The sequence below is a fragment of the Oryctolagus cuniculus genome, chromosome 1, assembly GCF_964237555.1.
Source record: "Oryctolagus cuniculus chromosome 1, mOryCun1.1, whole genome shotgun sequence".
NCBI classification, from domain to species: Eukaryota; Metazoa; Chordata; class Mammalia; order Lagomorpha; family Leporidae; genus Oryctolagus; species Oryctolagus cuniculus.
Genome location: NC_091432.1, coordinates 203,656,791 through 203,683,425, shown reverse-complemented (window position 1 = coordinate 203,683,425; position 26,635 = coordinate 203,656,791). Strand labels below are relative to the sequence as shown.

The 26,635-nt window shown below is 39.7% G+C and overlaps 2 protein-coding genes across 4 annotated transcripts in view; one reads left to right on the top strand and one right to left on the bottom strand.

Annotated features, from left to right (window-relative positions):
• Positions 1-6,144, top strand: part of ERP44 (endoplasmic reticulum protein 44) — a 112,656-nt gene extending 106,512 nt beyond the window's left edge. For both annotated transcript variants that reach the window (XM_017349290.3, XM_070054888.1), the window contains 2 exons: positions 3,523-3,625; positions 5,808-6,144. In XM_017349290.3, coding sequence (XP_017204779.1) covers positions 3,523-3,625; positions 5,808-5,909 — 205 coding nt within the window. In that variant the 3' untranslated portion in view covers positions 5,910-6,144. The remainder of the gene's footprint in view (positions 1-3,522; positions 3,626-5,807) is intronic.
• Positions 6,145-12,716: 6,572 nt separating this feature from the next.
• Positions 12,717-26,635, bottom strand: part of STX17 (syntaxin 17) — a 96,545-nt gene continuing 82,626 nt past the window's right edge. Inside the window, exons 7-9 of one of the 2 annotated variants that reach the window (XR_007923542.2) lie at positions 20,272-20,452; positions 19,526-19,612; positions 12,717-18,795 (exon numbers count right to left, since the gene is read on the bottom strand). Coding sequence is in view for 1 of the 2 variants with exons in the window: in XM_002707946.5 (XP_002707992.3) it covers positions 18,556-18,795; positions 19,526-19,612 (327 nt within the window). In the remaining variant the exon portion in view is untranslated. The remainder of the gene's footprint in view (positions 18,796-19,525; positions 19,613-20,271; positions 20,453-26,635) is intronic. The other variant, XM_002707946.5, reaches the window with a different exon arrangement.

The window sequence follows — 26,635 nt, the reverse complement described above, 5'->3', positions numbered from 1 at the left end:
TACTGCTTTCTCAGGCCACAGCAGAGAGCTGGATCAGAATTGGAGCAGCCGGGACTCCAACCAGTGCCCACCTGGGATGCTGGCACTGAAGGTGGCGGCCCCTAATGCACCAAAATATTTTAATTCTGTTTTCCCATAAACTTTTTGAGGTACCTTTTATTTCCCCCTTGGTACTGTATTACTCAACAGTGAATGAAGGGATATACTTTGTACAAAATGGATGACTGTCGAATGCAGTGTGCTAAGGGGAACAAGCTGTTTTCATGATTATAGAATGTCTGATTGCATGTATATGATACACAGGAGTGGAGGTTTGGGGAAGAGAAAGGGTCTGAGTTGAAAAGGATGTTGAGATTTGTCTTATCCTCTTTGTGGGGAAGACAACAAGGTACATGTATAGAACTCAATCCTGAAAAAGTAAATTATATATATAAATTTTTTAAAATAATAATATGCATTTATCAAAGCATAAACGAAGCATTTGTATACTTTACTGCCTTCCCTCCACTAAAAATTAATTGTGAAAAAAACAAGTATTTGAAAGATGGAGAGAAAATATAATTTTATTATGCTAAAGGTCCACCTATTTTCCTTTTTAGCGGATTATCATGTTGTCTGTTTTCTTGGTAACTTATTGTTGATTCACTGATTGTTACTTCTTAATAATGATGGATAATTTCTGGCCACATGCCAAATAAGAGCTCTATTGTAGTCGTTCTTCTGTGACATCAATTCAGATTTATCCTGTCTCCCTTGTCTTTGCTGTTTCCTCACAGTTCTTTCTCTCTTCTCATTTGTTGATAAAGAACAAAAATCAACGTCAGAAAAATCTGTTTTGGATGTTCTATATGAATTTGACACATTTAAGATTTACTCATAAGCTACTTCTTGACCTAGCAGAAGCAGTTCATTTGGTATTTGTTATGATAATCTTTAGACCTTATAAAACAAACTAGCAGAGGCTTTATCTTAAACATAATAGACCATTTGAGAATCTATGGATTGAATGGATATATGTTTTAGCGCTTTGCTGTGAATGACAGTAGATGATGTCAGATTAAATTTAAATTGATCTCCTCTCAGTGTTTATCTCTGGAACATGTGTAATTATTTCAGCACCAGAGAACCTTTCAGAGGCATTCTGTCAATACAGCTACCTGACAGTCATTTGTATTTGTAAACTGTGCATTTGACACCTGCTGGTCTCTGTTGCATTGGACCTAGTGGGGAGCCAAAATGGGTGTACAATGAAGTTATTGGTTGGTCTGTCTCAGTGGGAGTTATTGAAGGGAAGAAAACAGCACTTCCAGGACCTCAGGAGAGGATAAAAAGAAAAAGAAACTGGTAATATTACACAAGACCCCTGTCCCTGTTCTTTGCTCCCAAAAATTAATGATTTAAAAAATCACTTCTACCCAAGGAGTTAAAGTGTGTGTGTGTGGACCTGCATTTTCATTCTTGTAATAAGTATGAAAAACAAAGGGCTTCTATTGAAAATATATAATGAATTTTTAAAGTATGAAGGTCTCAGGAGAAGGCAGACAGTTCATATGAGCTGAAATATAAATTGAAACAAGCACTGGAAGGAAAATGCTTAATTTCTCAAGAAATGTAAATTTCAATGCAGGTGTCCTTTTGCTTATCAAATTAGCAAAACAGATTTCAATTAAAAGAGACAAATGTGCTGGCAAGATTTTAGATAACTAACAGGTAGACAGGCAGCTGATGTTTTGTAGCTTGGTTCACCCACACTTTGCCAAAAGTTCTTATTTTTTAACTTAATAATCTGCTTTATTTAATACAACTCAAGGAAATAATCACACACACACACAGGCTGATACACAGATCTGCTTATCTCAGTATGGTTGATTCTGCGCAGTGCATGTCTGTGCCATGAATTTGCTTAAGTGTGTTTTGCAATCAACGGAGTAATTTCCAACAAAAGAGAGTTATGTTGATGCATATGTCATTTCCCTCAAAATGGTCTGAGGCCATCAGAGGAAGTTTTTTCCCAGTTTTAAAGAGAATGTCTTGGGCGTATATATGAAGACCTCCACAACAAAACAAATAATCAAAAATCTTGCAGAAGTGCCTTCCTTCAGTGTACATAAAGCTTTAATAGCTTTGAGAAGTGTTTTGCTTTCCCATTGTTGTGCTGTCCAGTGAAGCTGCAGTTGTGGTAGAAGAAGCTATGGACATTTCCCCTTGTGTTTATTTGAAAGTTAGAGTTACACAGAGAGAGAAAGAGAGGCAGAGAGAGAGAGAGAGATGTCTTCCATCCACTGGTTCACTCCCCAGTTGACCACAACAGCCAGAACTGCACCAATCTGGGGCCCGGAGCCAGGAGCTTCTTCCGGGTCTCCCACGTGGGTGAAGGGGCCCAAGGACTTGAGCCATCTTCTACTGCTTTCCCAGGCCATAGCAGAGAGCTGGATCGGAAGAGGAGAAGCTGGGACTTGAATCGGCGTGCATATGGGATGCTGGCACTGCAGATGGTGACTTTACCCGCTGTGCCACAGCACCACCCTTCCCCTTATGTTTAGAAAAAAACCATGAAAAGGCGCCGCCCTGGTGCAGGTTCATTTGATGACACTGGTTCTTGCTGGCAGTGAATGCCCTAAAGGACCTGCATTTCTAGAGGACTCAGAAGCTCCAGGTTACAGCTTCAGAGCCGATACTGGATTCAAATGCTAGGAGAGACTGAATGGTGGTCATCTTTTTGTTACAGGTTCTTAATAGTGCTGTGGTTATACAGCTGCGGTTGTAAGTGGTTAGCCCTACCACTGTTGTTCCCTTTAGTGCTGCTGTTTACAGTGTGGTTTTGCAGGACATAAGGTTTTTTAGTGTGGAAGAGAGGGAAAAGGAAAATTACAAATGCATAGCATTCAAGGATGGTTAAGTAAGTTTGGTTACAGCATCTTGAGAAACTACACTGTATCTGTTAAAATGATAAAATAGAAAATTTTCTGTGAAACCACATAAAATTAGAAGACTAAACAGGGGCCGGCTCTGTGGCTCACTTGGTTAATCTTCCGCCTGCAGTGCCGGCATCCCGTATGGGCGCCGGGTTCTAGTTCTAGCTGCCCCTCTTCCAGTCTAGCTCTCTGCTGTGGCCTGGGAGGGCAGTGCAGGATGGCCCAGGTGCTTGGGCCCCTGCACCCGCATGGGAGACCGGGAAGAAGCACCTGGCTCCTGGCTTCGGATCGGCGCAGCACTTGCTGTGGCAGCCATTTGGGGAGTGAACCAACGGAAGGAAGACCTTTCTTTCTCTCTCTCTCTCACTGTCTATAACTCTACCTGTCAAATTGAAAAAAAAAAAAAAAAAAGACAAAACAGTGTCTAGATACCATGATTACAACTGTATAGAAATGTTTGACACACATCTTAGTGTAATAATTACGGTGGGATGGTGGAATTGTAGGTAAAATTTTAAAAAGTATTTTTGATATTGTGTAGTTGTTGAAATAGCCGTAAGTCCATTTCTATAGTTGAACCTAAATTTTAATTTGACTTTGGTTTTAGGATTCCTGGAAAACTGAAGCAATTTGTATTTGACTTACATTCTGGAAAACTACACAGAGAATTCCATCATGGACCTGACCCAACTGATAGAGCCCCTGGAGAGGTAGAACTTGTGTTTGCTTTCCAGTGGGAATTCATTTTTCTTTTGTTAGCCTCAAAGCGATCTGAATCTTTTGCATAGGCTTAATTTTCAGCTCCTAAATATCTTTGCTAGGAAATTCTGAATACAGTCTAGAAAATATGTATATATTACATATAATATATAGAGAATAGGAGATTTCTCTTTAATTAATATAAAATGTGTCAGCTTTTTAAATTAATTTGAAAACATTTAGGCTTTCAGAAAAGCTGCAAAAATATCTCAGTATAGTTTATTCATCATATAAACCAGGATGGTCTAAGTATGACCTCTATGGAATATGGCTATAAAAGGGTTAATTATAATTGGTTTCAAATGGAAGTAGGAAGTAGGAATTGAAGGTAGATAAATCAGTGAAGAAATTCGTGGATTTCATTAATTGTTTAAGCCTTCCTTTGTGGCTTGAAGATTGATTATATTAAAGAAAGAAATGATTTGTTACTTTTGCTGAGCCATTCTTAGAGCCTTCACAAACACGATATTCATAATGTTCAAAACTTATCGTTTAATACAGCTTTCCCTTTTGAAGTACAGGATGCTTGACAAATTCTAAATTTATAAAAATTTTATATTTGCCCCCACATATATATTTTAACCTTAGAATTTTGCTCTTGTACTTAGTAACTTCTGTTATAAGCAGTTTCTCTCTGTTCTACTATGTTGCATATTGATGTGTTATGATTTAGCTCATGTCTGTTACTATAATTGTGAGAGGAAAGAGGATATGTACCAACACCCTCCTATTTCCTTTCTGAGAATTTTTATCCATTATTTTGCCCAAAGAACTTCATTTATAAAAGAAAAATAAAAACAGATTGAATTGTTTTCAGCTTAGATAAGAATCAGATTATGTTAAGAGTCAAGAGTTCTCTTTAGAGAGATAATGACATGCTTCTTCCTTGAGATCAGATCTGTCCTTTAATAATTAAGGAACTATAAAAGGGAGCATACTTATTATTGGCAGTAACCCAAAGGTGATTATTTTCTTACAAAAGAAGGTCTCTTTAGTATTCTTTCTATTTTTTTAGGAAAAATATATTATCATTACTGTATTTTCATGTTTTGTTTCCATTTCTTCATTAAACAATGAACTCCTTATATATATATATTTATCCATATTTGTGAATTAATACATACTATAAATGTTTTATAATAATAATAATTTTCAGCTTAATTAATCCAAACATATATGTCAGCAAAAAAAAAAATAGCTATTGGGAAAGAGGAATATGGCAGAGTCACACAGTTTGTAGACATCTCACTTGCAGTTACATGGGAAAGCGCCATTGTACTGTTCCGTAGTATGCAATATGTGCTCTGTGTGCCTCTGTTAAGTACAGATGTGTGCAGGTGACAACAACAGCCTGCACTTCAGGAGCTCGCAGCCTAGAGACGAAGGACAGGGACTGCACTGCCTTTTCTTTAGAATTTTTGCAAGTGACTCTCAGGGTTCCACCACATATTTTGTCTGCCATTGGCACCAAAGTAAAATACTAAAGAAATTAATCTTTCATAATAGAAGTGATTTCCATCCCCTCCACCCCACCCGCACCTCTGCCTCACACTCCTTATTTACTAAATTTGAGTCATTTCCGGCATCAGGGAATTGGTAAATAAGAGCTATATCTACAGAATAGGTGCCTTTAGTTCTTAGCGGTCATTTCTAAGAGGGGAGGGTTTGGGCCAACTTAAGGTTGAGCTTCCTCTATGGGTGGGGAACCTTCTTTCTGCCAAGGGTCATTGGGTATTTATAGCATCATTCACAGGCCATACAAAATTAACAACTTAAAAATCAGTCTGCTATAGATTTATTGAATTTCGAGTCCTGCCTGTGGTTGCCTCTAAGGGTTAGACCAAATATTTCATGGGCCTTATACAGCCCACAGGCTAGACGTTCACCGCTCGTGTACTCTACAGGTGTCAGCTATTTCTACCGTTCTTCAGCGGACACCACGACAGTCATGTCCTGGAGAACCTGACCAGGAGCATTTGGAGGGAGGCAAGCAGGGTTTCGAATGTGACACCTGTCTTTGGACACAGTTGCTGTCTTTTACTGATCAATAAGCAGTTACCACTCATCTTATATATTAAAATGTAACTCTGTGTAACATATTGGTATAAAAATATTTTATTCTTTCTTTTGTAGCAAGTCCAAGATGTAGCAAGCAGTCCACCCGAGAGCTCCTTCCAGAAACTAGCACCCAGCGAATATAGGTATACTTTATTGAGGGATCGAGATGAGCTTTAAAAACTTGAAAAACAATTTGCAAGCCTTTCGACAACAGCATCAACTTACGTGGTGGAAATAGTAAACCTATATTTTCATAATTCTATGTGTATTTTTATTTTGAATAAACTGAAAGACGTTTTGGGTTTTTAATTTTTTTTCTCCCCCTGACTCAAAATGCATTGTCATTTGATATAGCCTCTTTTAAAAATTTTTGCTAGGGTTAAAATAATAAAAACCAGAGGCCTATCTTCAATTTCAATCTGTCCTGTAAAATTTTTATAAATCAAATGAAAGGTGACGTTGCTAAAAACATACCATTAACTTACACTGTTAGGATAGGGAGGACTGAGGGATGGTTCCTGTGTAGTATGTGCTTTTCTTTCTTTTCCTTTCATATGACCAATTCTGTTGGTATTTTCAGTATCACATTTCTCAAAGCTAAGGGGGGTGTATACATATATACATACATATATATATATTCTGGATACTTTGGAGGGGAATAAATTAAAATTTTCACACTGTGTACTGTGTTTCACTGATTGGTTAGATGTTGCTTATGAAAATTCCATAGTAGTATTTTTTGGATTCTTAATGTGTAACTTAAACATACTATGAAGAGGAGGAGAGCCATAAGCCAGAACATTTGGCAGAAATTGGCCTTATGAATTAAGAAACAGAGAATGAAAAGTTATTAAATTTCTATGTGTTTGTCTTAAAAAGTGGCATATGGATGGCATTTAAAATTTTGAATGCTTTCTACCTAAATCTGGGAAAGGAAGATACTAGTAGAGAAGGTTACCATTGTGGCTGAGGGCTGTTAGGACTCCTCCTATCATGAAAGTACAATTTCCAAAGAGAAAAACCAGCAGAGAAATTGTATTTCAGTGATTTTAAACTCCTTCTGTCTTGTAGAGTCTTCTTATAATTGTATAGATCAAAAACAGCAACAGTAAGGATCATGTGTATTTACTTTTTTTTCCCATTGAGGAACTGTTAAGGACGCTACTCCCTCCAGATTCCCCGATTTCGCAGGCCTGCAGTGTATAGTCAGATGTGTCCCTGTGCCAGGCCTCAGTGCTGCCAGGGAACGGAACCAGATGGAGAGGACCCTGTGTCGGATCAGGAAACCCGGTGCTGGAGGGCAGGCAGATTCAAAACCGGCTTGCCTCTGCGCCTGGGTCGGTGCTATCGGCCAAGGGTCATTTTATACTTGGGATATAAATCAATTCCAGTTTTGGGAAAGATTATTTTTAAGCTTAAAAGGCTGACATGTGCCATTATATGTAGTATGTAATATATGTAATATCTTCCAATCCTTTTAAAGTAAAATGAATATTTATAATGGATATTTAATAACTGTTATTTTAAAAAAATCAGCCTACAGTTCTTAGTCATGCATGGATTTTACCCATAGTTTCCATAGTTTTGTTCAGAATAATGAATGGTGATTTGGGGCATGTTTACTCTATTTTACCAGATTGTGGCTAGAGTCTAGGGCAGAGCTTTCCAGAGTTTGGGCCTCAGTTCTATTCTCTTCGTTGCATTTAATCAGTAACTTGAATGAAGTCAGGGTTGTAGTCAAATTCACAGACATTGAACAAGTTAATATATAAGACCAAAAGCAATTAATTTGGTTTGAAAAAATAATAAATGAAACAAAAGATACCACTCAAGTGTTAGCTTGCAGGGAGCCAGCTTAAAAGTAGTGATTTTGAGGCGTACATGTTCAGTGTGAAATAACAGAATGACTGTGAAGTGAGGGATTTGAGGATGCATTATTTAGCATTTGTGCATATTTGGCCTTAGGCTGTAGGCTTGCCACATCATTGTTTTCTCTGGTCAGTGAAGCCTTTGAGGACAAGGACACTGATTCTGTCTGCCTGTCTGATGGACACTTAGTAGCCTTCATGAAGTTTCACTGCATGAATGGGAAGCAAAGTGGCTGGGCAGTCTCTGCACGAGGGCTCAGCACTCGTCAGGACTTAGTGCCCATGTTATACAAAGCCATGAGTGAGCTCGAGTGCATTCCAAAGGAGGAGAGTCAAGGCAAGAAGAGGTTTTAAAACCTAGCTGTTGAGGCTGTTTTGCTCGGAGACGTCTTGGGTCTGAGAGCAGCCCTTAGAAATTTGAAGAGTTGCCACTATCTGTGGATCCCTGGGACAGAGCTGGGATTGCAGGCAGGTGTAGGGAAGCAGAGTTCAGTCTGGCATCTGTTTAATGCAAGGTTTTCAGCGCCGCAATATATGATGAAGGACACAGAAGCCTAACTTCCACCCTGGCGTTGCTCGTGGTCCAGTCAGGCAGATGGATATGTAGAATGTGGCAGAAAGGAGTACTGAGTTTTGAAGATTTCTTTGAGGAGATTATTTTTATGCCGATTTGCAAAAGATGACAACTGCTCTTCAAGAGTTAGAGAATCTGGGTGGAAGGAAATTCTGAGGAAAGACCTGAAGCAGCAAATGCATTAAAGAAAAGAAGTTCCTACAGTAGGCCTGGCGCACCGGGGAGCCAATGAGAAGGGAAGTGGAAGAAAGGCGTGGAAGCTGATCACACTGGGCCTTGTCTGCCAAGCCAAGGGGTTTGGAGCTGGATATTGTAGGCAGTGGAGACCCAGGAACAGACTGTCAGCAGGGAACTGTGTTTCTTTCTGAATTTGAGGAAGAAGAGTGTGGGAGTGTGGGAGCAGGTCTCAGAATTTAGCCTCGGATCCCTGCATCAGTGTGCAGGTAGAGGTCTGCCCGGTGTGTCCAGCCTGTTCCAGGCGGCAGGCACTGAGCCGTGGAGAAAAGGGCTAGAAGACTAGACTGAAGGCAGCTGGGAAGCAAACCTTTTCGCTCCTCAGTCAGCTTTACTGTTTTTCAGGATTGGTCCAGTTGTGAGGGGACCAAAAAAGGATGAAAACTTCTGTAGATAACAGTAGATAACATCCTTTTTTTTTTTTTTTTTTTTTTTAATGTTAAATGAACCTACGGAGGAAAATAACAAACGTGCACCTAAGCCAGAGCCCTCAGATGAGGTCAGGCTTTCCTTTTTTTTAAAAAAAAAACCTGAGTCAGGGCAGAAAGAGTAGGTAAAGTAGTGTAATGGTTTGGTAATCATGAAAAGTAGAATAACACAATTTTTACTTTTTTCTTTGACAAAGAGATTAACTGGACAGAAATAAAACTGCAAAAAGAAAAAAGAAAAACCTTACCACCTTAAAGTATCTCAAAGCCATTAGACCCACTCCTCTGTATCCCAGAGAGCTGCTGGAAGCTACAAATATTTTCTGTTAACAACAATTGGGAATATTTGAGAAATCATGGAGAATGTAGGGTGACGGAAGACTAGAAATGGGCAAATAGTATTCCAGCTATCAAAATACCTACAGTTAATGGCTTTAGCTATTTTTCTAAACTATAACCTTATGAACCAAACTGAAATGTTAGTCTGTATTTCGAGGAAAGATACAGGTATAAAGAACAAAACAATTATCAACTTCTAAACACAATATTTAAAGACCCTGAAGACTGCGTTGTTTCAGGACTTTAAGTTGTTTAATGATGACTATAACTGTTTTATGTGTTCTTAAAAAGGTTGGAGAGGACCTTTGCTTAGCAATTGTTTTTTAGCTGTGTTTGAATTTTTGTATGTACTTCCAAGTAATAAAACTATATTTATAAAATATTTCTATACTTGAGACTTATTACTAATCCACTTTGTCATAAACATTGTATTGTGAACATTTTACTCATAACCTAGATGTCAGAGTCACTAGCTTTTCCAGGTTTAACTCTGTTTTCTAGACCATTTAATTGGAAAACTGTATGATTCTCTGTGCTGATAACTCAGTGGTCTTATAGTTGGAGCATCAAAGGTCCCTCTTGAAGAGCACATTGGGGAAAGCCTCTTGCCCTTGGACAACACAGGTTTCAGAATCCACGGAAGAGGAAAAGTGCAGCTTCCAAATCCGTTCTCTAAAATGCTTGCCCTGCCCTGCCTAGCAGTTTCCTCCTCGTCACCGCCAGCGCCTAGGACAGTTCACTCCCAGTGCTCCCACAGCCCTTTCTGTGTTTCAGGGCACGCTATCTATTTATTTAGAGTTGGAAATACATGTATATGCTTTTCCTTTATCATCACTGAATGCCTTCAAAGTAGGACCTCATCTCTATTCTCAGCAACTTGTTACAGTGGAAATAGTCAGGAATTCTCTGATGGAAAAAGGTAATAAATGGCTGAACAAATACACGAATAAAAGACTAGAAGGCATCACCCTAACTGGAATAGCCTCTGCTAGCTAATCTGTAAAATCTCAATTATCTTCTAATTTTTCTCAGCCAAAACTCTGTTGGTGAAATTTAGTTGCCTTAAATCCTATATTCTAAACTGGCTTTTGGGGTCCTAAGAGTTTTTGTGTAGAATAAATTAAAATGTTGCAGTTCACATCAACCCAGAGATACAAAAGGATGAGAATGACACACAAATGCCCTCTTGAGCACTGTAGAGCCCTGCAGAGGTTCTGGAAGGTTCCTCATGAATGCTGCACATTTCCCATGAGGTCACTCTGACCCCTTAGTCTTTGAGCCTCATGGCGGAAACATCATGCAGTTAGCATTCAGTAAGCATTACTTACCTACTGTTGCCAGGTTAAAGATGTAGTAGTTAACTAGAGAGTGCCCCTGATGTCAAGGAGCTAAAAGTTGAGTTAAGGAGCAAAATGGATGCTTTAAAAAAGTGATTAGGACAGAGTGTTGTAGGTGCAATGATGTGAGTTGGCCACAGGGGACATGGAGATAGGGACAGCCTTGGGAACCAGGGTAGCCTTCCTGGAGGAAGTGATTTCTTGGCTAGGAAAAGGAGCTATATTTCCCTGAACACATCAAGCTCCTTCCAGAATTCTATTTATAGAGGTTGTCCTTCTTCTCTTTGTGTGATAGTTAGGTATTGCTGACCAGGTGTTTCTTCCAAGTCATGTCCATTCAGATAAAAGATTATGTATTTGCCTTTCCAAGTTGTGTCCTCTGTGTCACTTAGGATGGCTGCCAGGGAGGAAGGTATACAGCCCTCCCTCCATGCCCTGTGCGAACTTGCACAGGTAGGATTAGATCACTCTTGAAAGCCTGGTATTTTGTCTTGCCCTAACCAAAGCACAAGAAGGGGAAATAAAACACAACATCGCTGGTGACATCAATTCTGACTAATGAGCAGGGGTTTCTGATTTAAATCACTGCTTAACAGTCTGTTTCAGACATTTGTGAGGATTTAAAGGTAAATTTCCAGGTCTGTGGCTTTTAGAATCAAAATTTACCCCTTATTTTCTGGTTCCTCAAAAGTTACGGATAGTATTTTACAATCATACCCAGACAAGTGGCAGCAGGCTATTACAAATGATATAACCTAGAGCAGAAAGGAGCTATGGAAGATTACTAAGTGTCCAACACTATTACTTTTCTACCAGCTCACTAAGAGGCTCTGATAAAATCAGTATGTAAGCCTTAGCATTGGAGACCTGGGTTCAAATCCTGGCTAGTGTCTCCCTCTTAACTTCTAGCCCTGTTCTTGCCTAATTCCAGTTTCTGTTTGCTTGACAAAGCCATTAAATTCTTGCTGATAGACCCAGTGTTGGTACTAGTCCATCAGACTTTTATCCCTAGGTCCCGGTTACTCTGACTCCACCAATCTGTTGGGAAGACAGAAAATAAATCAACCTGAATTGATTTACTCTATATCCTCTCTTCTAAGTCATGACTTTTAATAAGAAAAAGAAATATCTTCACCTCCATCTGAAAATTGGAATTCATAGCTTCTAAGTCCTAGATATATTTTTCAGATTTCTTCGGTCACATTATTCCTGTCAATATACAGAAGTGGGTATGTCTTAGAAAGCTGTGTCCCCCAAAGAGAGCAGACTTACATGCTATGACCTCATCATCTGAGAATCACTAACTAGGGATGTCGTTTGCCATTGATCACTGTATTTCATGCCAGGAATATGATAGAATCCCTGACCTGGAGGAAGCTTACAGTCTAGTTGGGGTGAGCATACTACCACAAAAGAAAGAATTCCAATCCTTTGAAGTCCTAAAACTGCAGAATTAACCACAAATGGAGTGGGAACCACCGAATCACAGCTTCAAGAAATGTTAATGTGTAAAGATGGAAAAGTGGACTGTGAAGGACTGGCACTCTAAGAATAAATTTCATGACTTTTCTCAGTGGGTTTTCAACAAATATTTATGGAAAGGATAGTGAGACAGGAAGAAAGCGGGCATTCAGTATTAAGCAGGGGATCTCACAGAGGTAAGAAAACACAAATCTTTCTTATGTACAGGAGAGGAAAGCAAATATGCTAAATATACCAGCAAATGTGAGGGGTTTTTTTTTCCCCTGGCAACAAAAGCAAAATGAGAAACACAGACGGTAATAGCACAAAGCATCAGTTCCTTTAAACACAGGATTAAATTTTTAGAGAAAGTGTATTAGAATGTATTTCCACCTAATCGGCTTCATCACTCAGCTACATTTAATTTCTTGGTGCTCTCTAAGCACACCTTGTGCCCTTTGCACATGGCAGTTCCTCTACAGTAGAAGCCCGAAGCACCATCATTAATCAGGCCTGTTGTGAGGGTGCTGTCCAACCACCACGTTACAGTCTTCCCCCTTTTCCAAGCAGAGTTAGTCATTCTATTATTTATGCCCTTGTATTGCTTTGTTCACTCCTTCTAGGATACTTATTGTATTTTACTTTTTGCAGGATCAGATTTCATTAGCCAGAATGAATAGATTCTGTAGGTCTAATATTTTCCCATTTATGGCCCCAACATTGAGCATACAACAGGAGTCCAGTTAAATATTCAATGAATTTATTGCATGGTTCCTTATTCAAGCACCACTTGGCAACATAATGCATGACAAATGGATTCAGTAACCTTTACAGAATTTGTGGGGATTCTCAACATTGGGCTTTTCCTGTGCGGATTCTGGCTAACAGCAAAACGGAAGACATCTTTAGGGGGCTTAATTAGTGAAACCCAAGTAAACATCTTCTTACTGTAAAAACATGTCAAGTGCTGGAGAAGGGTATGCAAATTGTGTACTGCTGACTGCCTTTCTCATATATGGTATGAGTGAAGTTTTTCACAGGGGTTAGACAATGGTCCATCCAAGGCTGGGTTAATTATGCTGCTGATGAATTCTCATGCTTGCCTCTGAGGTGCACAGGTGACGACATTGACATTGACATTGTCTGAAGGTTAAGATGTTTTCAAGGTTCAGAAATTGAATGTAGTTTCTTTTGGGGAACAGTATTTCTTTAGGAAGCATGTTTTAGGCCTGTACAAGAGCTTAAAAAGATTTCAGGTGACTGCTTTTGCAAAATAAGTATTACAAAGAAAATATTTTAGGCCAGAGAATGTAAACATAGTTTATTGTGAGTTTGTGCCTTCACCATAGAAAACCCTAAAATCGTTCTTGTAGAATATCTCTTTGTCAGTGGCACTACTGGACCAGAATATGGAAGACTGTGAATGTCAGTCCAAGGGATTTGAATTTTATTTGGTATTCAAGTGGAGCCACTGAAAAATTTTCTGCAGAAAAATGAAAGATGGACTTGGTTCTTAGTCCTATGGCAGTGATGTAAGAAACTGAGAGGCTTCAAAGTTGAGGAAGATCAACTATAGGGGTGTAAGGCAACAGTCTGCTACTAGAGTGATGACTAGGATATATTTAGAAATGGATACAACTCAAATTTAAAGTAAAATTGACAGGACCAGGGTAGATAAAAACAAAGTGCTTGGGCCCCTGTATCCACATGGGAGACCCAGAAGAAGCTCCTGTCTCCTGGCTTTGGTCTGGCCCAGCCCTGGCCATTGTGACCATTTGGGGGAGTGAACCAGTGCATGGAAGTACTCGCTCGCTTGCTCGCTCTCCCTCCTTCTGTCTCTATAACTCTGCTTTTCAGATAAATAAAATAAATCTTAAAAAAAAAAAAAATGGAGGGAGTCAGGTTGGTGACCAACACTAGCACTAGGGGAATCCCAAAGGCCGTCATCCCTGATAATAAGCTTTACGTGATGGAGCCCAAACTAGAACACTCTGCTCTCAGGGCTCCCCCATCCAGTTCTCTCTCTGTTACAGCTGATTTGGGATGCTAAGGCTGATCCAAAAGACCACAGGCCTCAGCAGGCAACCTGATAAGGCACAGCTAAAACTCAAATTACTTTAGGGATTTTTTTTTTCTTAGACCATAATTCTAGCTCTCGTGCCAACTATGTAATTTTGAACTGCTCTTTGGCTTTGGCACCTTTCATGTTTTCTTTCTTTCATTAATATTGCAGAGATCCATTTCTTGCCTAACACAATAAACTAATTTCCTTGAGAGGAGTAGGTTAGACACTAAGTGAATCTTTTACCATTGATTATTTGATACCCCAAAAGTTTATGTAAAAGGGTGTCAGATTAGTGACTAAATAGTGAGAACCACTTCTTAGAAAGAAAGCGCCAATAAAAACACAAACAAAACCTTAGCATTTCCTATGAGCTTAGGCTAGAGGGGAAGCTTGCCTGCCGCCCCCGGGCCTCTGACTACTGACAAGTGTTAGCTAACATCCAGGGTGCCTGCGTGCTCCCGCCACTCTACTTCATGTCAAGAAATGACCCATTTCCCAGGAGCACCTTCCCCCAGGCTTCCCTTCCTCCCCCCTCCTGAGGGTTTCACACAGCAGCAACGAAGGGCAGTGGGACCCTGAGAAACAAACGCCTTCATTTTACAAACTGATGTGAAGTGTGGTTTGGCTTCTGTACTTTATGGGAGAAAAATCCTGTTTGTTATGTATTTATGTTCCTTCAGCTTCTTGTGATTGCTATTTGCAGGATCTGGTCCTTACTCCTGTCTAAGTGCTCCTTGAAGCAAATGAGGGAAGGCAGCAGCCCACAGACAGCGGTTTTGGGACTTAGGGGATTCTCACTTTACAGAATGCCATGCAGTAAAACCTCATGGTCCTTCCCCAGGAGCTCTGATCAGTTTTAAGCAATCTTAGGACACTGGCTCCTAAAAGACACCTGGAGAGATTTAGGCCAGCAGAAGAAAACTGAAACTGAGGAAGGAAGTGCAGTCATAAGGATCAGAGAGTATGGTCTGTGACTAATAAAAATGGAGATGGCCTTTCTTATGTGCTTTGCAAAATGTCTTTGGAACCAATTCCAAAGGAAAACTCTTAAAAAAAAAAAAAAAAAAGGTCCGTGTAATCCTAATGTCACTACACTAAGTCCTTGGCTACCCAAGAGTATCCATTTAAATAATTACCTGACTCTATGAGTTACATTTGTCATAAAAAGCATTAAAATTTATTTTAAAATTGTCTAAAAAGCACTGTTTTAACAATGGTTATAACCCAGGAGTATGAGGAAATTCTAAGAAACTCTCTAAGATGGTCGAGTGGGTGGAGACAGTTACAGCCCAGGGTCCAGAATCAGCATGAAGCACTGCTGCATCAGCCACCACTACAATTTCGGGGGCTGTTGGACACTTGGCAAGCAGTCAGGAGATTTAGGAAAACAATTGTTTTAAAAGTGCAAATGAATGAGTTACGTAGTTTCCAAGCCTACCTTGCAGCCTGTGTGGGTGTTTGTGTAAAGCAGAGCAAGGACCCACCTCAGTTGTGTGTAGAGAAGCAGCACAGTGTGAGAGTTTTGCAGTTCAACAAACCTAGTTAACGTCTGGGCTCACGTCTTTGGTGCTGAGTAACCCTCTGTACACTATTCAGTTCCTCGGAAGCTCAGTTTCCGTACCTGCAAAATGCCTAGGGAAGTACCTGGCACCAGAAGGTCTTCAGTAACTGTCAGTTCCTCTGTAAGGGTGGTTTTTTCAAACTAAGGGTAGCAACACATTGTTGGTTATTAAATCAATGTAGTGGGTCGCAACTGGCTTATTTTAAAAAGTGAAACAATAAAAGCATCAGAATGCCCTTTTCATAACAGTAAGTGGTGTTTCCTTATGCATATCTTGAGTATTTACGTAAGTGCAGTTTTTACTGTGGGTTGCAGCGAAAGTTTCAAAGTCTCTGTTCTACAGAGAAATTCTCAATTACATCAACAAGTCCCTAAGAGTGCTGCCTTTATCTAGATGAGCCCCTACAAATTTTAACACTCTACAGAGTGTTCCTTACTTCCTGCAATAAAAACACATGAATCATAGAAAAGATAAACTTAATACTATAGGAAACTAAATGAAATTTTAAGATTGATTTCTGTATCAGATGGATTTATAAACAATTTGAAGTTTATATGCATGTCATGTATAGTTTATTAATCACTTCTATAAGTTTCTACTAAAAGTTGACAGTTTCTATCACTAAAACAGGATACAATTTCTAAATAATTTTAAATTACAAAACTTTTTTGAAGGACTGTACCTTGCCTAAGCATTAAGACTGCTAGTGTAATATTCCATATCTGATGAGCAGAAAAAGTCAAAAGCTTGTATGAGTGCACATATAGAGGTGTCCCACACTGGCTCAGTAAAAATGAGAGATCCCCAAACAAAATGTATGCTTCAAATACAGGCCTCCTCTTCAGGAAACCAGCCTTACATTATCGAGTCCCTAGTATTGTTGCTAAGATGTTCAGTTCTAAGTAGAGCTAATTTTGGGGTTGGCGGAGTGGAATAATAGGCAGTAGTGAAGAGGAGTATAATACTGGAAATCACAGAATTAAGTGATACAGCTGAATACTTTAACAGCTATACCTTAGAGTTATAATTTCAGCTGACCAGGCTGGACTGGCTATATCAGAATCACCTATGGGACTGAGTTTTAGGAATCTTGTTTTAAGTTAGCACCTGGCTGAGTTTTGAGTCTCATTTATGTTTGAATACCATGTGTTAAAGGGATGACAAGGACCAGAAAATAGAAAAATGGTAGAATTCAAAAGCAACTGTCCCAACCAAAAAGGAATCTAATATCAGATACTGGATCAGAATCTGCTACTTATTCAAAGTATTTCCTTCTTGGTAATATTATTAGAGATATAAGTCAGCAGGTAGAAATACTTGATACTTTCAGGTTACTTAAGTATGAGAAGTAGTGCTTTGTCTCACTAGAATTCATTGGTGAGATTCAAAAGGAATGAGGGAAAAAGGTCTATAGATTAGACACAGAAGTGAAAAGTTAAGTGATAAACCATTTGACTCCCTGATAAACCTTAGCTCCCAGGCAGAGACAGCTCCACCTTTTGGGGTACAGGTGCCCGTTCTTGCCCTCAGAATAAACAGTAAGGCAAAAGATAGTTCCTTCCTTTTCCAAAAGAGTTGGGTGTAGAATGAAGTTGCCTATAATCTTAAATTCCTTTTTTCTTTTAAATTTAAACACTTTGCTGTCTGAGATAGACATGAGCTTGGGCTGGACCATGCTTGTTGTCAATGTCAAACGTTAGGATTAGCACCACAAATCCTGCATTCGGTCTGAGTCTTGGCACTAGGCTTTGCCTTTCAACAACTGTGAGAAAAGGGAAGTATGAACACCATTCTTGGGAAGAAACAGCAACACATGAAAAGTCAAGGAAAGCATCAAATACCAAAGCCTAGAAAAAGGACAGTGGTAATAGAATTGAGGTAGAAGCTAGTTCTTAGCTCTCCCAAAGGCCAGCTAAAGAGAAAATAGGGTCAGAGAAACCCCATGCGGTAGACACATTAGCCCCTAGAAATTGGAAGACATCCCATGAAATGGTCTGACATCCTTACCTACACCCCACTCATTTTAGCCCAAACTCTACCAACATTGGAAATACATTTCATTTTCTTTTTTTTTTAAACCTAGAGGTTACAGAAAAGAATGAAGAGAGATAAGAGACATTATGAGAAGGCAGATCAAGAGGAAACGGCTCATTATATAAGGGTAGAATTACCCCACAAACCAAAGAACAGGCGACAATTAAAAGGATGGGAAGGCAAAGGACACCAGATCTTTGCCATGTTATATCAGGTTGGCTGACAAAGCGAGCTTGGTGACTGGCTTAGTAAGTATCCTATCACATGAGAGTGTGTTTTTTATTTAAGAAAGGCAGAGGAGTTCAGAAAAGCTAGTGTCATAAATGGAGATATTTGAGAGAGAAGTTGTGCCTGCCTTTCCATTTTCTTAACACTTTAAATTTCTTTCACCAGAATACACAGTTGGACCAAACTGCTCTAGGGCTCCCTTAATGGACTCCATGAAGTAGTCCACCTGTGCCCTTACCAGGTCTTGATTTCTCTATCTGGTAATGGTAAGAAAGGCTTCCGAACTCCCATTCTTTTCCTTGCCAAAAGGCCTAAATAATCTAGAAATATACTTGGTGTTAAGGTCTCTAATTCAGAATAATAGAACAGTTCCTTCCATAACTCAACATTTTTACATATCTTAAGTCATTATCAGAGGTTTCACATTTCCAGGCAGAAAATTTGCTCTTTGGCAGTCTTTAAACTTTACCTAACAGAAATGATGCAGCCTCAGCCTTGGCTCCTCAATCTCTAACATTTCCATTCATACCCCAGCAAACAACAAACTATGTTTTATCACAGTTCAAACTTGCGTGTGCATCCACTTGTAGGGCTGCTGTCTTGATATACTTGATTTCAAAAACTAAGTGTCCAACAGCAGCAAAGGTCCTCATTAGAATAGACATTGGCGCCAATAATACCAAAATGTGGTTTTTAACTGCATTTTTTGTCAGTTTGGCTCGGAAGATCTGGACAGCTGGAAGTGAGCTTCTCCATCATTTTCTGTTTCTTCCTTTGTATCAATTTTCCACCTGTGAAGCCCAACACCCCACCACCAAGTGCAGCTGCAATTCCTGCCACTTTGAAGCCTGCAAGGAGGCCAATCGGACCCCCCACCACTCCTCCGATGAGTGCACCTGCCACAGGCAGAGCTGCCAGCTTGTATTTTGCAGCCTGTAAAAAAAAAATTCAATTTAGAAATTGAGTTGAGAATATCTGCCTGTGGTGATGTGCATTTTCCTCTCATTACTCCTTGCAATGCCTATTTAACTCCTAGTACATAATTAAACTTAGAGATTATATTTGTGGGGCTTGTGGGGGCAGAGGAAAGAAAATATTCCACAGGTACTACAATTGTTCCAATGATCAGAAGTTGGAAGAATGAGCTATAAAGAGTGGACAGCTAACAAATTGATTTTACTTGTAAAACAATCAATCCATGGTTTATTTAAACAGTTTCGGCAGTCACAGATTCCCACCCTTGCTTCAAGCTTTTATGTTGCACAGAGATTATTCCATGTTATGTATCTGGGGTTAAAAACAACATCCTATGGAAAACAGGATCCTACTCCACATATGCTATTATGTCCTTATAGTCTAGCCCTGACTGGATTCTTGCAACCCTCCTCTCCCTGGACCTCTGTGCATATTCCCTTGAAACACCAAATAGCTAACAGTAGGGTACAGTTAATTCTCTCCTGGAAAAAATTCCTCTCCTGATAGAATGAATCTTAGAGTAGAATATTACAACCATTGATTTCTGGCACCACCTATGTGTCATTTCTTCCTTATTTCCTTAATTGCTGGTTCTCTCAACATTGAAGAGAGCAGATCAATCGGGTTAATACTAGAGATTCCTGGGAGCCAGAGTACCATTGATTTGTCAGCAGGAGCAGAATCTTACCTTCCCCAAGTTTTTGGTTCCCTCTTCAACATTCACAGCAGCACTGTTGACATGGTCTGCAATGCTGTCAATCTTCTCCTGCTGAGACTAGATGCAAAGGAATTATGAGTGAGCATGCCTGCTGGGGATCAGCAGGAAGCCAACACACACTATTTTAATTCCTGTAATCAGGGCCCCGGGTACTGCAGCCTTGCAGTCTTAATAATGGTTCATTAATAGCATCTGATAAACCATGTCAAAGGTACAAATTCACTTTCGTGAAAAAAAGAGGGAGACTTAATTATTTGGTAATAAAAGGGTGGCACCTTTCCAGCAAAAAGCACCTCACACTGAAATACATTCAAACATATAAACATACTATTCTCCAAATGCATCAACTTTCCAGAGGAAAAAAATCCAAATAAGCATTTTCATGTCAGGTTGGGCTTGAAGGAAAAAAAAAAATCAGACCAAAAAAAACCTCTCTAACTTATCTTTTTTGAAGATTCTGTTTAAAGCAGGCAAATTTACCTTAGGAGTTAAAGTGCCTTTGATCCATTAAATACAAACTGCTGTGTTTTAGGGATAAGACTACAATATGATTTACCGTGAAATCTTTCTACTTGTGATAAGCAGTAGGGAGCACTGAATGAATTTACCATCCTATGTTTTACGCCTGAATACTTTAATATATTTTAAATTCATGACAAGTTAAAATGTCTCAGATAAAACATATTAATAGAGCATTCGACATAAAATCACCACACCTGTGCTGACAGAACAGTGACTGTGGTTCACATGATTTCTGGGTAGAAGAAATGCTGGGTCACCAAGTGCAACTCTCCAGTGTGCCCCCCCCCCCCCTTCTGACAGGTTGTTACCAGTCCTCTGTTCATCACCTCCAGTGACAGGAAGTTGCCACAGAAACACAATCCACTTTTTAAATGTCTAAAAAAAATTTTTAGATAGAATTTTAAGACAATATGCACCCATTTTAATGGTACAGTATGAGTTTTGAGAAATGTATAAACTGATGTAACCACCACCACAATTAGTAGAGAGACTATTTTTTTTAATTTGCAGAACAAAAGAGAAGAATCTGTCTCTGATCCCAAATAAATGTCACTTTCTACAATGAGTGAGAAATAAACTTAGAGAAGTATTTGCCCTTGACCTATTCATTTATACTGAGGTAGACATAAATAACACTATTCTGATTCCAATCATCATTTCATTTGAGGACATGAAGCCCACACAACACAGCCATTTTTTCTGACAGCTGTTTCCCATTAGCATTATTAACATTCCTTCCTTTCTCTCCATTCAATATGTGCCTTTTCACATATATTGGGACTTCTGTGGTATTCTTTCATTCTAATATTCTCCACTACTATGTTTTTTAAAATTTATTTCTACTTGAAAGGCAGAGAGAGAACTCTCCCATCCACTGGTTCACTCCCCAAAACACCTGCAACAACCAGGGCTTGGCCAGGTGGAGAAAGGGAACCAAGCTCAGTCCAGGTACTCTACATGGGGGGAGGGTTCCAAGTACTTGCTCTGTTGCCTGCTGCCTCCCAGGGTGCACATTAACAAAAAGCTGCAATCGGAAGCAGAGCCTGGCACTCTTATATGGGTTGTAAGGAGTCCCACATGGCAACTTGGGCACTATGCCGTCAGCCCTTCTCTACCACTGTCTTAGCATCTGTAACACAATCCTTTAAAAAGTCCTTCATCCGTTCTCCTTTGAACATCTCTGTCAGAGACAAGTACAACCTGAGCATGCAGCAGAGAAGCCTGAGGGCTTCTTAAAACAAAGATTGCTGGTTCCCACTGTCAGAGTTCCTGAGTTCTGAGAAGTTCACAGGTGGTGCTGATGCTTCCATTTCTCACCCTTTAAAAATCATTATATATGGTAAGATTAAGGGCACAGCCTTTGGTCAGATATTCTATATTCAAATCCCAGCACTGCCACTATCTGCCCCAGGACAAAATTACTCAGGCACTCTTCAGCTATCAAATGAGGATAATGATACTTACAGCTCATAGGGCCAAAGAAAGAATAAAATGAGATGTCTGCCAAGTAAGAGGAGAAAATAGAAAAAAAATCATCCTGATCTTCCCAAGAAAGTGTTAACTCTCATCTTTCCATCAAAAAATATAATAAGCTTTTTCCTATGATGCTTGAAAATTCTAGGGCAGTAAAACATGAGATCTCTCCTAACATTCATTCATCCAATTCTCATTTTTTCTCACAGTAAAACTTTAAGTCATCTTTCTTTTTCTTGTCTAGAGAAGCAAAAGTGCCAGCACTAATTATATCCAACTTGCCTGGACTTCTGACACTCTTTTAGGTTTCCATTTGAGACACCCTCGGCACTTCACACTTTTGCCTGTAACAGTCTGTGCTAGCAGATAAATCACAGGGGTAAAACTCTACAATCAACCTTCAGATCTTGATGAGTTGATGGGGAGAGGAAGAATATTCAATGTGTCTCCCTCCCCTCAGCCAAAAATAATTCCAGCAAGAGGGAGGAAACTTCCAGGATTATTGCCATTCCCATTCCCTAAGCATGATCGCAAGGTCTCAGGGAAATGTTTTTAATGTTCCTTCCTAAAGAAAGGTTGAACAATGCAATATGTAAAACTTTTCTTTTAAAGTGAAATTTCAAGATCATTTAATTTTAATTTTTTTGCAAAAATTATTTGGAATAATTGGAGGAGAGACTACAAGAAAAATAATTCTGGGATCACTGATGATCTGAACTATGAAGCCTTCCATCAATGCAATCACATGCACTGGATGAGGCTCCCTCACCCTGGCAAGCAGCCTACATCTGTAAGTACTTATTCACTGACATCAGGAAACCTGCTCACATATGGAGTGGGGGCATGGGGATAAGGCAGAGAGCCTCTATCCTGGAATCAACAGCCAACCTTCCATTACACACATCTGCCTTTCTCTTCCCCTTATTTTGCTTGATGTGAATTCTAAACTGCCTATGTCTTCGAATTCCACTTCTCAAGAAAGGACAAACTCATTGACACAATGATTACAGTTAGGCAGCAAAGTGGTGTCAAAAACTGCCAATTACTATCAGTAGAATGTCAAACTAGACTCCATTCACAGCTGAATCTAGTCAACATTGGTCCACTATATCCTTGACTCTGTATTCTAAGCCAAACCAAATACACACAAGCCTATCCAGTCTACAAAAGCAAGCTCCTATCAATGGTGAAGCAGAAGTTACTCACTTCTATCTAGCAACTTCCCCTTTCTGCTTCTGATTTGTCTATATTTGTTTACATCTTTTTTCTTTTTTAAAGATTTTATTTATCTATTTGAGAGGTAGAGTGACAGGGAGAGACAGAAAGGTCTTCCATCCACTGATTCACTTCCCAAATGGCTGCAATGGCCGGAACTGGGCTGATTAGAAGCCAGAAGCCAGGACCCAGGAGCTTCTTCTGGGTCTCCCACCTAGGTACAGCAGCCCAAGCACTCAAGCCATCTTCCACTGCTTTCCTAGGACATAGCAGAGAGCTGGATCGGAAGAGGAACAGCTGGGACTTGAATTGGCATCCACGTGGGTCGCTGGTGTGAAGGCAGAAGCTTAGCCTACTATACCATAGCACCAGCCCCAGTTTGTTTTAATTTTACTAGGCCTCCAATGTGTGACCATCTTCAAACTCTGGCATTTTATAACTTATCCCAAAAACATATTCAACATCCCTTTAAGAATGAGCTAATCCATCTATAATGGATTCCGCCATGTTTCTCACACTAGAACATAGTATAGACCTACTTTTTAAAATTTAATAAATAAAAATTCCCAAAGTACAACTTTTGGATTATAGCAGCTTTTACCCCCCCATAACCTCCCTCCTACCCACAACCATCTCATCTCCCACTCCCTCTCCCATCCCATTCTTCATCATGATTCATTTTCAATTATCTTTATATACAGAAGATCAAATTAGTATATACTATGCAAAGATTTCAACAGACTGCACCCACACAGATAACACAAAGTATAAAGTACTGTTTGAGTAGTAGTTTTACCGTTAATTTGCATAGTACAAAACATTAAGGACAGAGGTCCTACATGGGGAGCAAGTGCACAGTGACTCCAATTGACACTCTTATTTATGACGTCAGTAATCACCCAAGGCTCTTGTCATGAGTTGCCAAGGCTATGGAAGCCTCTTGAGTTCACAAACTCTCATCTTATTTAGACAAGGCCATAATCAAAGTGGAAGTTCTCTCCTCACTTCAGAGAAAGGTACCTCCTTCTTTGACGGCCCTTTCTTTCCGCTGGGATCTCACTTGCAGAGATCTTTCATTTAGGGTTTTTGTTTTTGGTTTTTTTTTTTTTTTTTTTTTTTTTTTTTTTTTTTTTTGCCACAGTGTCTTGGCTTTCCATGATTGAGAAACTCTCATGGGCTTTTTAGCCAGATCTTAATGCATTAAGGGCTGATTTTGAGGCCAGAGTGCTGTTTAGGACATCTGCCATTCTATGAGTCTGCTGTGTATCCCACTTCCCATGTTGGATCGTTCTCTCCTTTTGAGTTCTAGCAGTTAGTATTAGCAGACCCTAGTCTTGTTTTTGTGATCCCTTTGACACTTAATCCTATCATTATGATCAATTATGAACTGAAACTGAGCACTCTGATGAGTAAGATGGCATTGGTATATGCCACCTTGATGGGACTGAATTGGAATCTCCTGGCACATTTCTAGCTCTACCATTAGGGGTAAGTTCGAGTGAGCATGTGCCGAACTGTACATCTCCTCCCTCTCTTATTCCCACTCTTATATTTAACAGGGATCACTTTTCAGTTAAATTTAAACGACTAAGAATTATTGTGTGTTTAGAGTTCAACCAATGGTTGGCTGATCAAGTCATTGTTTCTCATAGTGTCCATTTCACTTCTACAGGTTTCCTTTTAGGTGCTCAGTTAGTTGTCACAGATCAGGGAGAACAGTCCCTTTGGGACTGGCTTATTTCACTCAGCATGATGTTTTCCAGATTCCTCCATTTTGTTGCAAATGACTGGATTTCATTTTTTTTTTTTTTACTGCTGTATAGTATCCTATAGAGTACATATCCCATAATTTCTTTATCCAGTCTTCTGTTTATGGGTATTTAGATTGATTCCATGTCTTAGCTATTGTGAATTGAGCTGTAATAAACACTGAGGTGCAGACAGCTCTTTTATTTGCCAATTTAATTTCCTTTGGGTAAATTCCAAGGAGTGGGATGGCTGGGTCATGTGGTAGGGCTATATTCAGGTTTCTGAGGAATCTCCAAACTTAGACCTACTTTTTAAAGACAAAAAAAAAAATTCTCAAGACTCTAAGGATACCTCTATGTTTTTCATTTTAAGGAACACTAAATTAGGTTCCTCTAACGGTCTAAAAATAATTGAATCTTGATGAGCTGTAATAGGAGCACCTAAGATTCTGTGGAAATTTACTTTACTTATTGAGTAAGAAAGCAAATTGGGCAGATGAATAAAAATCTAATGAGGAATTGTTTTCTCCTAGAATGTTTGCTGTTGACACTGTGGGCCAAGCATCCTTAATATCAAGTAATAGGAATACATTCACAAATTCATCCCCAAATCCATTGACATCAGTAATAATGTTCTTCCTTGGAAAGTTTTGATAGTGGCTATATAGCTTTATTCATATTCTTGGAAAGCTATGAACTTTTTTTTTTAGATTTTTTAAAATTTATTTATTTGAGAGGTAGAGTTACAGACAGTGAGAGGAAGAGGCAGAGGGAAAGGTCTTCCGACCGCTGGTTCACTCCCTAAATGGCCTCAATGGCCGGAGCTGCGCCAAGCCAAAGCCAGGAGCCAGGAGCTTCTTCCAGGTCTCCCATGTGGGTGCAGGGGCCCAAGCACTCAGGCCATCTTCCAGTGCTATCCCAGGCCATAGCAGAGAGCTGGATCGGAAGAGGAGCAGCCAAGACTAGAACCGGTGCCCATATGGGATGCTGGCACCACAGGTAGAGTATTAACCTACTGCGCCACAGTGCCAGCCCCAGCTATGAGCTTCTTTAAGAAGATAATGCCAAATAATACTCCAGGTATTTTAATTTATTTCTTCCTAAGTTCTAGCCACATTTTAAGACCAACCTCTAGTCTTAGATTCTGATCAATCCAGTCAAAATAGAGCTATCCTGGTTCTAAACCACTATTGTTAGGTTATATACATTCCTTAATCATATGCAATTTCACATATATATGACCAGATCATATGCAAATATATATATATACATAATTATGTTATATATATATATATATATATATATATATATATATAAAAGCTCAGAAACAAACATCAAACTCTATGACATACAGGCATTATAGGCCCAAAGTAAGCCATAAACAGAGTACATAAGAAGGATGCTGACATCAGAGTATTCAGTAGTAGAAAAGAGACTAAATGGTGGTGGCAAAAACAGAATTTTATGTAAGGAACCAAAGAGGGAATTAAAGAAAGACAAAAACAGGAATGCAGCTGAGGTCACTGGAAGGGAAGAGGATGGAAACTAACAGACATTATCTCATATTTGACAATGTTGTTGAATAACTTCAGAGGATCACATAGGTAACAACTGGGGGAATCTTATCTAGTTCACTGCATCCCAGTTTTTATGCATCCAGAATAAAATTGGATTTCAAAAGTCACAGGGACTATGGCAAAACATAGAAATCAAAGCAAGATCATGGCCGGCGCCATGGCTCACTAGGCTAATCCTCTGCCTTGTGGCACCGGCACAGCAGGTTCTAGTCCTGGTCGGGGCGCCGGATTCTGTCCTGGTTGCCTCTCTTCCAGGCCAGCTCTCTGCTGTGGCCCGGGAGTGCAGTGGAGGATGGCCCAAGTCCTTGGGCCCTGCACCCCATGGGAGACCAGGAGAAGCACCTGGCTCCTGCCATCGGAACAGCGTGGTGCGCCGGCCACAGCGCGCTGGCTGCGGCGGCCATTGGAGGGTGAACCAATGGCAAAGGAAGACCTTTCTCTCTGTCTCTCTCTCTCACTGTCCACTCTGCCTGTCAAAAAAAAAAAAAAAAAAAAAAAAAAGGCAAGATCAGCAGCAAGGGTGATACGCTGTTTACCTACTGGCC